Source organism: Nerophis ophidion, linkage group LG03 (genome assembly GCF_033978795.1).
Source record: "Nerophis ophidion isolate RoL-2023_Sa linkage group LG03, RoL_Noph_v1.0, whole genome shotgun sequence".
Classification (NCBI taxonomy): domain Eukaryota; kingdom Metazoa; phylum Chordata; class Actinopteri; order Syngnathiformes; family Syngnathidae; genus Nerophis; species Nerophis ophidion.
This window is the reverse complement of record NC_084613.1, coordinates 52,921,388-52,938,116: the sequence shown is the minus strand read 5'-3', so window position 1 is coordinate 52,938,116 and position 16,729 is coordinate 52,921,388. Positions and strand designations below refer to the sequence as shown.

The window sequence follows — 16,729 nt, the reverse complement described above, 5'->3', positions numbered from 1 at the left end:
TTACTTATCCAACAGGAAGCAACACAAAGCTAGGCAAACATACATCTACAATGCTAAATATATCTTGTGGCGTACTCCAGGGATCAATAATGGGAGCAAAATTCTTCAAGCGCTGTAGAAACGAATTGTAAAGTTAAAAAGGACTTAAGTTAGTACTATTTGCAGACAATACGATTGTGTTTTCTTCAGGAGAGAACATACAAAAGCTAATACAAATACTAATAGAGGAAATTAACAAAATAAAGAGATGGTTTGGCAAAAATAGACCATTCTTGAATCTAAGTAAAACTAAAATAATGCAATTCGGTAACAGCAGAAGAGAAAGTCAGACATAAACACAAATAGACAGAATAGATAATAAAAGGGTAAAACAAATCAACTTTTGAGTGTAACAATAGATGATTGTATTAACTGGAAATTTCATTAAAAAAGTGTACAACGTAAGGTAGCGAGAAACACTTCAATAATGTATGAAGCTAAATATGTTTGGGCCAAAAATCCCTCCATAATCTCTACTGCTTGTCTGTGTTACCATATCTGATTTATTGTGACAAATATGAGGATATAACTACAAAAGTACACGTCATTCTAGGGCTGGGCGATATATCAATATATACGATATATCGCGGGTTTGTCTCTGTGCGATATAGAAAATGACTATAACATAATATTGAAGAATACGTACTCACACAGTTGCTTGTAGCTGCGGGCTATTCTCACTCTTTCCTGTCTCTCCTTCTCACGGACAAGCAGGCGCACATTCTTACATATGTCACATACTGTCAGGTCATACGTCACATACGTATACGCCCTCGCCCAGCAGAGATGTAGCAGACTGGGCTACGTTAGCTGCTAACATAGCCATACGAGTGGGAATACAAGAAAAAGAAGTTGCGGATCTGGTAACAAATAAAGGAAGACTTAATTCCCAATTAAAACAGCAGGGGGTCCATGGTCTGGCAGTGGTTCGGCTTCAAGTGGGAATATGTCGAACAGACAACCGTAATTTGTCAGGTGTGGGGCAAAAGCGTTGTTATAAAAAGTAACATTACTGCTAATATGTAGCATCATTTGAAAAGTCACTCGCTAGAGAATGAAGAGAATTTCATAACCGTAGTAACCTACCACATAGTGAAGGACGAATACTATTTGATTTCCTATTATGCAGCTCATTTTTATTTGACACTTAAAATGTCTCTGACAATCTTGCTCTTTATGTTTTGGAAATGACTCGAATGTTCGTGCCATTGCTTAAAGACTTTAATAAATACACTTTTGGTCAATTGACTTGTGATTTCCTTCTCTGCATGAAAGTTTAAAAGTAGCATATATGAATGCAGTATGAAGAAGAATGTTTTAATGTATACACATATAATCATCATACTGCTGTGATTATATGCATCAAGTGTTCATTCAAGGCCAAGGCAAAATATTGTAATATATATCATATATCGCGATATATCCTAAAAATATCGAGATATTAAAAAAAGGCCATATCGCCCAGCCCTACTTCATTCACTAACCATGTTACAAACAAGGTCAGTTAAAATAATACAAAACGTTGGATATCGATAACATTCGAAGATTTCGAACCCTTCATTTATTGAATCAAATATATTGAAATTCAACAATTTAGTGCATTTGCAAAAAACTAAAATTATGCACAAAGCAAACACTAACCTGCTGCCCAAGGATGTCAAACAATTATTTTCAACTGAAGAGAAATAAAACCTTAAAAATATATCTAATTCAAAACATTTGTATGCATGTACAACACTAAAGACCTTTAGTAAATCGGCATGTGGAAGAAAATTATATAATAAAATACGCAAATATGTCAAAGTGTTAATCTTATTATGTGAATAATAAATTACTTAACTACTGATTAATGAGAACTTTTTTTTACTGTTTATGTATGTATTTAATAATTATTTATTTACTCATTTTATATATAATTCATTTATATACTCATTTATTTGTTCACTGTTATGTTGCTGTGCACAAACAAAGGTATTTGAAATTGCGATGAAACAAAAAGGGGTTGGATTAAATTAGCTCTGCTTCTTCCTAAAAAAAATGCTGTAATGAGAAACTGTAAATATGTAATATATCATACTGTAATTGTATGCACGTTAGAAATGAACAAAAATCACAAATGGTTTGTGAAAAATGATTGAGTTTTTGATACTTTTATTTCCAAATATTATTATTGGTAATTGAGATGTTTGCAAGTAGCCTAAATAAAGGTGCTTTAACAGAAACTTAAGATAGCTTTTATCCTTTATAACTCTTTTTACCGTAATTTTAGCTGAAAAAAAGGTTGTGAAATTTAGTTGACTAATACTAAATCAAATTTAGATGACTAAAGTGTGACTAAAACTAAAATACATCCATCCATTTTCTACCGCTTATTCCCTTTTTTGGGGTTGCGGGAGGCGCTGGCGCCTATCTCAGCTACAATCGGGCGGAAGGCGGGGTACACCCTGGACAAGTCGCCACTTCATCGCAGGGCCAACACAGATGGACAGACAACATTCACACTCACATTCACACACTACGGCCAATTTAGTGTTGCCAATCAACCTATCCCCAGGTGCATGTCTTTGGAAGTGGGAGGAAGCCGGAGTACCCAGAGGGAACCCACGCATTCAAGGGGAGAACATGCAAACTCCACACAGAAAGATCCCGAGCCTGGATATGAACCCAGGACTGCAGGATCTTCGTATTGTGAGGCAGACGCACTAACCCCTCTTCCACCATACATGTTAGTTTAAAAAAAAAAAAAATACTCAAACACAATTTTAAATGTATTAAAATTTACACTGATCAGCTCCAAATAGTTATACATAATCAAATGTGTCAAAAAAGTGTGCAAAATGTAGCAGATCTGTTTCATACATGACATCCAAACATGTATCTTTTTAGTACACCAGTAAAAAGCACACAGACACACAGAAATAGGCTAAAAGGGGACAAGTGAGGGGTTAAGCTGCCTCCAATATTAGTTATTTTTGAAAAAAAAAAAGACTGCATAAATATGCAGGAGGCAAAAATCTAGGCTTTAGTTAGAAGTCAGCTGCAGCATGCGTGTGCACAGACCATGAGGAATCTTATCTTGTCGCGGCAGTAGGAACAGTGAATGACAAACCAGAAGGTTTAGTTTCTTGATAAGTAATAGTAATATAGTAACACAACTCAATCACTTAATCGGTATTCATGTATAAAATACTGTACACAGTACAGGATGTAAATACACTTAGGGTGTTCTTATCAGGGTTTTATATGTCTGATATTGAGCATTCATGAGTAACGATCACTTGTATTAACTGTATAAATCTGTATTAATGTATTTAGTTTTTAATGTATTTATGGTGTGTGGCACTAAGTGCTATTGACAGTGTAACAAAATGAGCACAACATTTGAACTACATGGTTATTTATCCTATTTACTACATACAGTTGTTTGAGCAAAACAATCAACAACACAATAACTAAACAAAGCAAAAACTCTGATCTACTACTCATTTAAATTAGACTTTTTTCAAAAGATTAAAATATTTAATCTCAATTAATCATTTTCGTCCAATAATTGCAATATTTTTCACAATGAAGTGTTTTCTTGTAACTTAGACAAGTGGTTCTCAGCACCACCTCAAAAAACACTTGGCCCTCCAAGTACCATCATCATTTTTTTAGACTTAGACTTCCATCCATCCATTTTCTACGGCTTATTCCCTTTGGGGTCGCAGGGGGCGCTGGTGCCTATCTCAGCTACAATCGGGCGGAAGGCGTGTACACACTGGACAAGTCGCCACCTCATCGCAGGGCCAACACAGATAGACAGACAACATTCACACTCACATTCACACACTAAGGCCAATTTAGTGTTGCCAATCAACCTATCCCCAAGTGCATGTCTTTGGAAGTGGTCCTTTTAAGTTTAAGTCTGCCCAACAGTAAAATACAGTAGCGTAGTAGGCCCAAATATTCATTGAAGACAAGCCAGAGGCTTTATTTTACAAGTATATCTTTTGCTTTTGGCTACTGTAACATTACACACAGTTTGAACAGTAACACTATGTTTAAATATAGTAAAAGAAAACAATGTACTTTAATAAAGTGATTATTTGGCATACGACTAGATGAAGCCTTTAACACAGTTTGGGAATCACTGCCTTAGGCATATAATTTAAGTTTTTAAAGCTATCAACATGGGACTGGACAATTTGTTTCCTTTGTGGAAATGTTTGCTTATTTAACATTATGCTTTTTCAAACAGTTCAACAGAACATGAACACAAACACTCTTTTCTGTGCACAAAATGTACATTAGCCTATGGCTAGCCTTGCTTTTCAATGTGCCCTTCTCTGTATTTTTTCCCGGTTTTGGCTGCGCGTTAATCGTGCATCCTGAAAAATAGTTATGTTCGCGTTAACTCAGCCTTGATTTAAATAATTTTGTGTCCAGGGACTTACTCCCTGAATTTCTAAACATGGACAAAAATGACAAAAAAAATTGGTGAAAAAAAAAATATTATTCTAATCACTCTGGTATTTCTAATTTACTGATATTACCCTTGGTAGGCCTTGGTACGCGTAAGGAGAAGGCGGATAACCTGGTTGCGACACACCAACAGAGCACCATCCTCCCTCTCGACTCTTATTAATGTACTTCATAATTTCCTGCTAATTTCAGGCTACTTTCTGATGTTACACAGTTCAATCTACACTTCTTAAAGTTTACTAAGCACCTATTTTGGGTTTCAAAAAAGTATGTTTAAGCGACCTTAGCGATGAGGATCTCGTCTCCTCTGCTCTTGCTTGTTCTGACTTGGTGTGTAACATTTTTAGCCTCATCTTCCAGTGATAATGTAAACAATTGAAGATTATTAACTTAGAAGAGCGGCCTCACGCTGTGTATGGAGCTACGTACACAGTTAGCTACTCAGCACAAATTTTGGCAAAAAAATTATGTTACTTACGAATATCATCCATATAAGACGAGGAATAGCTAAACATGCTACACTATACACCGTAGGAGAATCTGCTAACCACAATCTAGAGCTCTTGGATGTACTGGTACTGGTAAACTGAGATGGGAGAATCAATACAAATAACAGTAACAATGCCAAGTATAATATAATTTTATGTTCTACACTACATTAGTTAAATCAATATATTTTATTATTACAAAATATGTTGTTGTTTTTGTTCTCTACAAACTCAGTAAATAAGTCTCTGGAAACAGGAGGACTTTAAAGGGGAACTGCACTTTTTTGTTTTGCCTATATTTCATAATCGTTATGTAAGACAAGCACACATCTGTTTTTTAATGCATTATAACTTGTAAAAAAACGCTACCAAAAGTCAGTTAACAATGGACCCAATGGTAATCGCTCTATCCTGCCTATAAAGCACTCTTAAAAACATCTAGAAGGCCTCCATTATTGTTTTATATACACATTGTAAGTATATATGTAATTTAGTAACAGTCAGGCACATTCATAATAACATGTAATAGTTAGTTTTGCTCATATCAAGCACAGGGGGGCGTATTAAGTTCACAGACGCATCACAACCTTTGCTTTGCCCTTCAAACACAACACTAGTGAACTGTGCATAATGCATAAGTAGGGCTGGGCGATATTGGCTTTTATTAATAATGCGATATTTTTATTCCATATTACGATATACGATACATATTACGATATTTTGCCTCGGCCTTGAATGAACACTTGATGCATATAATCACAGCAGTATGATGATTATATGTACCTACATTAAAACATTCTTCTTCATACTGCATTAATATATGCTACTTTTAAATTTTCATGCAGAGAGGGAAATCACAACTAAGTCAATTGACCAAAACTGTATTCATTAAATACTCTTCATTCTCTCAAGGGTGACGTTTTAAATGAAAGAACAAATTAAGAGTGTTGCTACCTTTTTGTAGTAACACTTCTGCTGCATACTTTGCATATTGCTGTTGTCTGCTGAATATCTTCCCACTTGAAGCCAAACCACCGCCAGATGATGGAGCCCCTGCTCTTTATTTTGGGCATTTATTGTTCTTCCTCCATTTGTGATCAGTTTCGCACCTTCTCTCTTTTGTATTGTCACAAGCTCTGCTTGTACGACCTGCCTCAGCTAACGTTAGCCGTGCTGCTACCTCTCTGGTTGGCGAGAGCGTATGACGCTAGACGCGTGACAGTGTGTGACGTATGTGAGAAAACGGGCTTGTTTTCCGACTCTGTGAGAAGAAGAGACGAGGAGGAGTGAGAAATGCCTGTATTTTAATGCCCTCAGCTAATTTTAGCCATGCTGCTACCTCTCTGGTCGGCGAGAGCGTATGACGCTAGACGCGCGACAGTATGTGACGCATAAAAGAAGGCGGGCTTGTTTGCCGTCTCTGTGAGAAGGAGAGACGTGGAGGAGTGAGAAACGCCAGTAATTTAATGCCCGCAGATAAAAGCAACTGTGTTAGAACATATAATCGAATATTACGATATAGTAATTTTCTATATCGCACAGAGACACACCTGCGATATATCGTTTATATCGATATATCGCCCAGCCCTATGCATAAGTATCATACAGCAGAATTGCTAAGTATTAAACAAGATATACAAACAATGAGCATAATAAAACAAACAGTTACTATACAACGCCAGCTCTCACCGGGATCCTGACTGATGGGATGTTCACACATTCCCGTTTAGATGAAGATTTAATCATAATTCATATATCTTAAGTCAGTATTGATTTAATCATAATCCTTCTGCAAGTAAAAACAAAGTTAAAAGGTACTGCAAACGACTGTCTTGTCATATTTTTCCTGCCATATAAGGGTATAAATTGGATGTCAAAGTTGAGTAACTTCTTGATTTATGGCTAAAACTTTCTACTCACCAGGTAAGAGGCATGATTTACAATCTTGAATTAACTTTTAGGCACGTAGGGGCAATGCAACAGCAGCAGCACCTCAGTATTGTATGTCAACAGCTGCATAAACTAGTTAGCTCAGAGCGGCGTCAAAAATAATTTGCATTAGCTCTTAATTATGATGCCAATGTCACTAATAGTATACTATAATACTATTATCAATCAATCAATCAATCTAAGTATACTTATATAGCCCCAAATCACAAATGTCTCAAAGGGCTGCACAAGCCAAAACAACATCCTCGGCTCAGATCCCACATCAGGGCAAGTGTACTCCCATTAGCTGCATGGTTAGCCACGTTGTACTTGCCGTACTTTACAAAATTGAATGCATGAAAAAAAGAAAAGCATAAGTGTTCTTGTCTTACAAACGGATTGTGAACGATAGGCAAGATTCCCAAAAAAGTACAGTTTTTATTTTAGGTCAAAAACCCAAACATTTTAATAGGGCTAATAGTAAGAAATATTTTGAATATTTTATTATTATTGTCACACCACCATGCTGTGTTTTTGTCTGATTATTATTGTGATCAAAATGGAATCATTTAATGATTTTAAGGATTTGAAGTATACGCATTGGTATGACCAATACTCCCCCTGCAACTACTTAGTATTTGACTATTACCCAAATTTTGTAGTATCACCCAAAACTAATGTAAAATATACCAAGTAGACTGATTTTTTTTGTTTGTGATTGTTAGTTTTTTCACACAATGTGTCACAAAAGCGGTTCCGCATACGTCTCACATGGGTGAAGACAGAGTTATTTTGATTGATTGATTGATTGAAACTTTTATTACTAGATTGCACAGTTCAGTACATATTCCGTACAATTGACCACTAAATGGTAACACCCAAATAAGTTTTTCAACTTGTTTAAGTCGGGGTCCACGTAAATCAGTTCATGGTGATGCATACTGTACAAGAATAACAATTAAATTGTTTCCTATTTTTTGTGCTGCTGTCCTTAAAGCCCTACCGTAGGCATATGTAACTGGAGAGCTGAGTGTTTGTGTTGAAAACTGGAGCTGACATTGCATTCAGATGGGAAAAAAACAAGGTGGAGGACTTTAACCTGCGTGCAACATAAAACTGTTGTAAAAAAGGGGGAGGGGCCATCATACACACTTAAACTGGAGAATGATTGACGTGAGTCCCCTTACCCCATAAAGACATGACTTGATTGTTCAGCTCTTTTCAGTAAATCAAACTTAAACAATTTGAGAAAACCAGAGAAAGGGCAACTTACTTCAAAAATAAAGAGGATGGAGTCCAGCTCCTCCCGTTGAGATTTGATCCCTGTGAAAAACAAGTAAAATAATTAATTGTGAACACATTATAGAGTGGTCAATTTTGTGGACATTTTCATTACTGTGAGAAATAGTAGCAGTGTTTGGGACTTCTATAAGTATGTTCAAATCCAGGCTGAAAAAGCATTTATTTAATTTTGATAACAAAAAGTGTTTCATCTACAATCTTTGACTGATTTTAATTTGAATTATGATTGTTTTTATGATTATTTGATTATCTGATATTAATGAGTAATGATTATCTTTACGATTAATGTATATTTTTGCTTTCTTACAATTTTCTGTAAAGCACTTTGAATTGCCTTGAGTACAAAGTGTGCACTATTAAAAAAAAGTGCCTTGCCTATTATTACCAACAAAAGGGTGGACTAAGTGGAAAATTAACTATTGTGACAAATCACATAGGGATCAGAAAGGTGTTAATTATTGAACTCTCGGTGTGGATGTGAGCACAGAAACACAAAATGTTGAACTCACCTTTTTGCTTTAAGTTACTTTCCAGTGTAATGAAATTTTCATAAAATATAAAATAAATCTGTGAACAGTTGTTCTCGAAGAAAGGCTTCAGCTCACTCTTGTCAATGATATCTGTAAAAGAGAGGTAAGAATTTTAAATGCAAATGTAGAACTTTGTTTAACAGATAACTTAGTTGACCAGCACCTGATCAGCTGTCTCCAGCAGCAAACCGTCTCTTTTTTGGTCTGCAGAGTTTAAACGACAACTCTGTGGTCCCAAACCTAAGTCCTTATGGATTGATTGATCCTAAATTTGTAAACGTGCGAACCTGAAGTGGTGTTTTCAAAATGCATCTAATGGCCATTTCAAATAGTGGCCATATCAAATTGTACAATTTTGTCAATTAAAAAAAATTATCATTTATTAAAATTATTATTTATTAGTATTAGGCAAAGCCATTGACGATTGTTTCTGATCGATTAACTTCATTAATATGGTGAGGGACATAAAGGAAAAATAAAAATAGATTCCTTCTTTAAGAATTCTGTTGATGATGTGGAATACATTGTTGAATTGATTATCTCTACGCCTGCAGCAAAGATGAACTGTTAGTTTTATTTTGTAGTCCAAAGAAAAAAACATGATGTCAGTTATGGGAAGTTGAGCAACAGTCAAACATACCTCCGCTATGCATCAATACATTTATACTCAGCAAATGTGTTGTTGATAGTCAATATTACTTAAACTGTTATTTTTGCATCATTGCTTGAGCTTAAGGTTTAGGGTACTTCATTCAAAGGGTTGTACTGGATCAATGCCAGGCTAAAAGTCAATAACAAGATTACATAATGGAGCCTTATCATTGCCAATTAATAAGATAATTATTCTATTGAGTGCACCTGTGTGTTAACAAATTGATCATCACTGAGGAATTGTGGTTTTTGATCAGGAAACAACCCCTGGACTGATAGTCTTGTTTGTAGCCTTTGTTTTATATGATTTTATTTTGCTCTTATTCTGTATTTTCCGGTTTGTGTTTCACAATGTAACTAGTCCCTTTACTTTCAGTTGGACAGAGATGGCAGGTAGGTTTAACAATTAATTGACTAATTAGTTCAGATGGCATTTTAGTTACTGGATCATTGTTTGTTGGAAGTCTTTGAACAGTCAGTATTTACATGGCATTTGTATGTTTTTCCATGGACTTTACATCCTACCTGCTTCTTGAAAGTCATCTGCGTTCTGCTGAGTTTTTGTTTAAGCTTTTATATTTTTGGTATCTTTGTATTTTTGTTACTCGAATCTTGGGGAGAGCCATGCCACTCCTTGGCAGCTTTAAATAAAAATACTTTTTGACTGCACCCGACCACATAATCAAATTCTGGGATAGCAGTAGCACAACACACTTACAGAGAAAAATGTGTTCTTGTTGTTAATGTTAAATAACTATGAGTTGTTTTTTTTTGGCTTGCAGAATTAAATAAAGACTAGGAGGCATCCTGGCACACAAGCATAAATCAAGTGTCACCCTCTGTTGAGTTCATATTGCTACCACATGGCAAACTGAAGACCCCCTGAAAAGTCAGTCTGTTTATGCCGGAGTGCCGGAATTATGTATGACAAATACTAAAAATGAGGCTAAGCCATGAGATGAAAGGAATGATGCTGAAGATGGATGATGCGAGACTATAACAGATACAATGGCTGAATTTAGTACTTAGCCTCAATACTGCATTGACCAACAACGCTTTTATCAATCATTGTGACTCAATTACAGTCAACAGATGCCGCAAAATAAAAGTGACAACTTCACACTTTTTCGGTAGAATTTCAGTTAGGTAGTATTGTCTTATCAGGTTCCCGATGGTTAGTATTACCGTTTTTAATTAAAATGGTTAAAAAACATGACTGATAACTGCACTTTGATAAACTGGCGGATTGACTCGTGTCAGCTCGCTAGCTTAACATGAAAACAAAAGACATTAATGTGTTTGCCCATTAAGAAAGGACATACACCAATCTAAATGTATACAACACATTGTTGTCTGAGCAACCAAGCTACTCAATTATACATATTTAACCTACAAGATGTGGCATTGTTCTGATTTTACGGTGCGATAAGGACCGCTGAAAGAATACAATGCCACAGCGCCCGCCAGAAATAAAAATAATAAAGACAAATTTCGTTTCGCACTTTGCATTTAAATAAATCTTAAAATTGTGGCTGTGTAAACAAATATTGAAAACAATAAAAGCCTATCAGTTGAAATAGATAAAAATACTATGACTAAAACACCTTCAGGGACGCGTAAGAAACACAAAACATACAAAATAGTGGGTTTTCTGAACAATGTGTCTATTTCAGTAATTTATTTTAATAATATCAAAAGATTTCAGTGTGTGTATAAGTATGAGCATATTCAACAATACCGCGATAATAATGGTAACTGTGATAATTATGGTCACGACAACAGTGATATTACATTTTAAAATTGTTACATCCCTACGTCAAATTGAAACATCTGTATTTCTTGTCCATTCATAAATACCCTGTTACAGGAATTTTTTTTGTAAGAATGGGAATTATGGCCTCAATGACCAACCCCCACCAACGCCTGCTAGCCTATTGAATTGTCACTGTGTCCGTGCTCTGAATTAATTTTAAAATCTTGTCTTATCTCATGAGTGTATCGTCACACCATTAGTGGAATTCCCATAGAAAGAAGATTTACAGCATTTGTGCTGCTTGCAGTCTAAAAGTCTAGCATGCTGATGGAATATGTTAGCATTCATCACTGTACAATAGCCTCCCTGCACTTTGCTATTTACGTGCTTGATGTCGATGTCAAGTGAATTTTTGAAGTGAATTATATTTGTATAGTGTTTTTCTCTAGTGACTCAAAGCGCTTAACATTGTGAAACCCAATATCTAAGTAAAATTTTTAAACCAGTGTGGGTGGCACTGGGAGATGGTTGGTAAAGTGTCTTGCCCAAGGACACAACGGCAGTGACTAGGTTGCCAAAAGCGGGGGTCGAACCTGGAACCCTCAAGTTGGTTCCACGTTCAAGTTGGTAAAGTGGCACAGCCACTCTACCAACCGAGATATACCGCACCAATGGATGTCATCATCCTGCCGACACAAAATGGAAATTATAGACAGATTAGGGTTTAGTGCTCCCCACACTGCATCGAAATAAGATGAACTATACTTTGAGACATGACTATAGTGAAAAAGAGAAATACTGAAAAGTATCAGAAGATTGGTAATAAAATCAGTGGGTAACGAAAGGGAATGATCCAAATTAATATTCAACACATCGGGTCTAAAGGGTTATGACTTGTCATCCTGCACTAAAAAGCCCTCAGATGTGCTCCACCTGCTCAAAGACCCCACACCTGTCACTAGAGCATAATGGATTATAGAAAAAAAAAGAACGCGTTGAGGATAACAGGATTTTGACATGAAGCAAAAATTACACAGGGAGACAATGGTGTTAAAATTCTGATGAACAAAGAGCAACGCAGTTGGATCAACCATTAAGGATATGTCACTTTGACGTTAATACATAGTCAATTATTCATGCTAAACAAAGGTCTGAACAATCCATAGCTAATGCTTTAGTCCAGTTTTTGGTGCAGTCTGAATGACTGCATGACAATACCTGTTTTGTAAGCAGTGCTGTTAAGGGGAGGCTTGTCCCTTAATTATCTACACTAAAATTGCCGGAACTGGTTTTCTGGATATTAATTTGCAGAGGATGACCTCCAACTTACAGTGTTTGATAAGATACAAATTTCCTTCAGCGCTTTGTCAAACATGAAAGAGCGACAACAACAGGAGCGGTATCAAACTTCAATCACACCGTAGTGGATATTGTGGTAGGAAGATCCTGCGTTTTACCAGAATACAGCACGTTCATCCTTCAATGTAACACCATCATTTTATTATTTGAATCACATGAATTAACTGGAAAAGAATAGTGCAACAATGGCAAAATACAGGACAATGAGCTAAGCTATGATCAGTCTATGAACAGCTGAAAATGTTCTTAAACATGTGCCTTACTTCAGTAGTTTGATTGTTAAAAGATTACTCTGTCTCTGACAATCCTTTAAACTTGACTGACTAAACTGTACTGTAATCACTAAAGCTTAAGTGCTGCTAATAGTGACATCGTAATAAAGTTGTGCTGTTAGTGACAACTTAATAAAGAAGAGGCTTGGCATTTAATAAATACTGTAGGTATCAAAATACAGCCTCCGTGGTAGGTTTGGCTTGGATGACTACTCTCAATTGTGTGGGTTTCCTGTCACATGTCAGGGTAACACAGTAGCCCCACCCCTTTGTGAGAAGTCCAGCTGGAATAGGAGAACATTGGGCAAAGAGCATATCTATCTATCTAGCTCAGCTACTCAGTGGTTAAAAAAGGCGGTGCACAGTATATATATACGAAATTCTGCCATTGTGCACCGCCATGACCAGGGCATGATTATGGTGGTAATAATTGATACATTATGATTAATGTAATGTCCTTGAAGCATGTGACGTAAACTACAGTGCAATATTTGTCTGCAACCAGCAGGGGTGCTGTTGTGGTACTCACGCTAGGCTATTGGTACCGTGCTGGACCATGTCATTCTCCTGCCCTCTATTGGCCCCCACTGGCCTGCGTTCCCATTGTGCATCTGTGCCATGGCTTTACTGCAGTTTCTCTGATTAGTGAAATATTCCGAGACTTATTTAGTGTCATTTTGTGCAAGGTTGCCACTGTCATTACTTGCAAGAGTAATGACAGGGGTATGTTGGGTGTGGTTTAGGAGTGTTTTCCTATGCAACAAAACCTTTGTGTGGCTAGGTTTAGAAAACAAATCAGCTTAAAGTGTCTGGAGTTAATCAATAATAATCAATCTGTAACTGTGCGCAACTTTTTTTACAACACAGAGTTTACCCTTAATGTAGTTGAATGCGGTGCGCCTCCACGGCATTTTCATTACATATAAATACGAGTGTTTTTTTTAATAAAAAACAAATTAAAGTAATATAATATATTGTAGCCCCCAGGAGAAATCTCAATGTGTAGTGCTAGTTTTACAATTTATTATCAATCTTATGAAAACAAACGGCACAACTCCTGTGAAGACACTTTCGTCAAATTCGTCTCCAACACACAACAACACTTATTCATTCTCCACCAATCACCATTCAGCCACGGACGGTATGTTTGCAAACATGGGAAATGCTAACATCAAATCCAAACCACATGAAAATAAAACATCAACACCAGCTGGTCGTTACAATATAAATTGATGTATATAGTCTACTATTTACGCACTACTGACAAGTTATTTACTGAAAACTCGACCACCGAAAATAGACTTAGGTTACCTAAATCCATGCTGCCATAACTGGATGCAATCAAGACGCACACGATTGTCTGGAGCGTTGTCTGCATGTATTCAATGTTGACGTTAATGTAATATATTGCGGATATTCCCGCGGAGAGTATTCAAAATGTGCAAATAATAAGAGGACAGGCTTTTCGTGGGCAATATAAAATGATGTTGCGGGCCTTAAGTTTGACACATGCTTGAGAGGGATATATGTTGAATGGTAGAGGTGAACGGCACCATGTCCCCTCCCCTCTCAGTAAGCTGTGGAGTCCCTCAGGGGAGTATACTAGGACCTTTACTGTTCCTAATATACGTGAATGACATGCCATCAGCATGCCACTGTGAATTGTTCCTGTTTGCGGATGACTCGGCCCTGCTGGTATCCGGCAAGGACAAGTCACAGGTGGAACAAATCCTCAGTGCTGAACTCCTCAATATTTGCACCTGGCTCGCTGACAACAAGCTATCCATACACTTAGGTAAAACGTAATCCATCCTATTTGGGTCCCATATCAAACTTAAGAAGGTCAGCGACTTCACTATAAAAGTGGGTGACATTGTTATCACCAGGAAGGATGAGATCACCTACCTAGGTTCCATTCTAGAGGCTAATCTTTCCTGTGATAAAATGGCAACCAAGGTGATCAAAAAGGTCAACCAAAGAACGAGATTCCTCTACAGAATCTCCTCTCTGGTCAACAAAAGCACCTTGAGGATTCTAGCGGGAACTCTTATTCAACCCTTCTTCGATTACGCTTGCACCTCCTGGTACCCCAGCACCTCCAAAACCCTCAAATCTACACTCCAAACATCCCAGAATAAACTAATCCGGTTACTTTTAGACCTCCACCCCAGATCACACCTCAATCCAACCCACTTCTCCAAAGTGGGCTGGCTCAGGGTGGAGGACAGAGTAAAACAACTTGCACTGAGCCTAGTCTATAAAATCCGCTACACCTCCTTGATACCGAAGTACATGTCAAATTACTTCCTTAACGTAAATGACCTTCATAACCACAACACCAGGGGGAGCTCCACAAACCACGTTAAACCCAGATTTCGATCTAACAAAGGTCTTAACTCATTCTCTTTCTACGCCACATCAATGTGGAATGCACTCCCAACAGGTATAAAAGTAAGTGCATCTCTATATTCCTTCAAAACCGCTCTAAAACAACACCTCCAGGCAACTTCAACACTTTACTAATACCCTCCTCCATTCACATCCCATCTCCCCGGATTATAAACAACTCAAATGTACTTCCAATGTATATACTTGTTCTTATGCTATGTGAACTCACTATGTTCTCTGCTGGCTGTACATATCCTACTAAATAAGACCTACACTGTTTCAATGTCCACATTTCTCTGTTGATGCAATTGTTGATGACTGAAGTTCTGATATCAACCAAAGCTCCTCATCCCACCCCCCGGATTGTAAATAATGTAAATAATTCAATGTACATACTATGATGATTAACTTGTGTGATGACTGTATTATGTTGATAGTATATATTTGTACCATGAATTGATTAACGTGGACCCCGACTTAAACAAGTTGAAAAACTTATTCGGGTGTTACCATTTAGTGGTCAATTGTACGGAATATGTACTGTACTGTGCAATCTACTAATAAAAGTATCAATCAATCAATCAATCAAATGACTATACATTAACACTCAGAAAAACCTCCCATACTAATGGCGGTGCAAACGTTATTATGACATTATTTTCCAACCTTGTGTTGTGCGACGATATACTGACATGCAAATTATTGCCGATAAACGATATTATTGCCATTATTTTTTTTGACACCAAATTAACCTCTGATGAAATGATAATACAAAAATTAATATGCAAGTAAACCCTTTCAAATGCAATAAACCTGTATTTCTGGTATATTTTAAAATTGTAATTTGAATGTAAACTTAAATTTAAGTTATAAACTTAAGTTTGCATTCCAAGTTAAATAAAAATTAAATAAAAAGTTAATTAAAACCGACAAATAATAGAAATAAAATATACTCCGTTAGAAAAATTTTGCACTTGAATAAAAATCACAACCAAAGGCATTAAAGGGTTCTGTTTCTGTTGAGGGAGTAAGGGGCCCCCAAATATACACAACTAAAATAATTAATAAAATGGCTAAATAAATTTATGGTGACCAAAATTATCACAGTTATCATTACAGTATTATGACGGTATTGTTGATATACTCCAAAAAATATGTTATATATTCTTGGCAAAGAAAACATCAAATACTATTCTGGCTGATTCAATACTTCACTTCATATTATTTGTATTTGTGTGTTCGAATGTTTATCTTCTTTCATTTTAATTTGTAAATGTTTTAGAATTATTATTTTTAATGAATGTAAATTGGTTGATCAGTTAGTTTCACTTCCGGTTCATGTGACGTCATGCGTTAATTTCCTGTTGAACGGGATGTCCGTCTGTTTCTACTCGAAACTGCAGAGTATATATCGATCACTTGGTGCAAAGACAGCACAGCCTTTATATTCAATGTGAATAGTGTATCTCAGTTGTTGAGATTATCATGTTTACATTGGGGTATGGCGTTTCCCACTGTAAAAAAGACGTTAATGTATTTCGTTCATGTTACCAT

The 16,729-nt window shown here is 36.4% G+C and overlaps 1 protein-coding gene across 7 annotated transcripts in view; it reads right to left on the bottom strand.

Annotated features, from left to right (window-relative positions):
* The window catches only part of ralgapa2 (Ral GTPase activating protein catalytic subunit alpha 2), a 298,534-nt gene that overhangs the window by 240,869 nt on the left and 40,936 nt on the right, over positions 1-16,729 (bottom strand). For all 7 annotated transcript variants that reach the window (XM_061895568.1, XM_061895569.1, XM_061895573.1 and 4 more), the window contains exons 2-3: positions 8,732-8,842; positions 8,194-8,243 (exon numbers count right to left, since the gene is read on the bottom strand). In XM_061895568.1, coding sequence (XP_061751552.1) covers positions 8,194-8,243; positions 8,732-8,842 — 161 coding nt within the window. The remainder of the gene's footprint in view (positions 1-8,193; positions 8,244-8,731; positions 8,843-16,729) is intronic.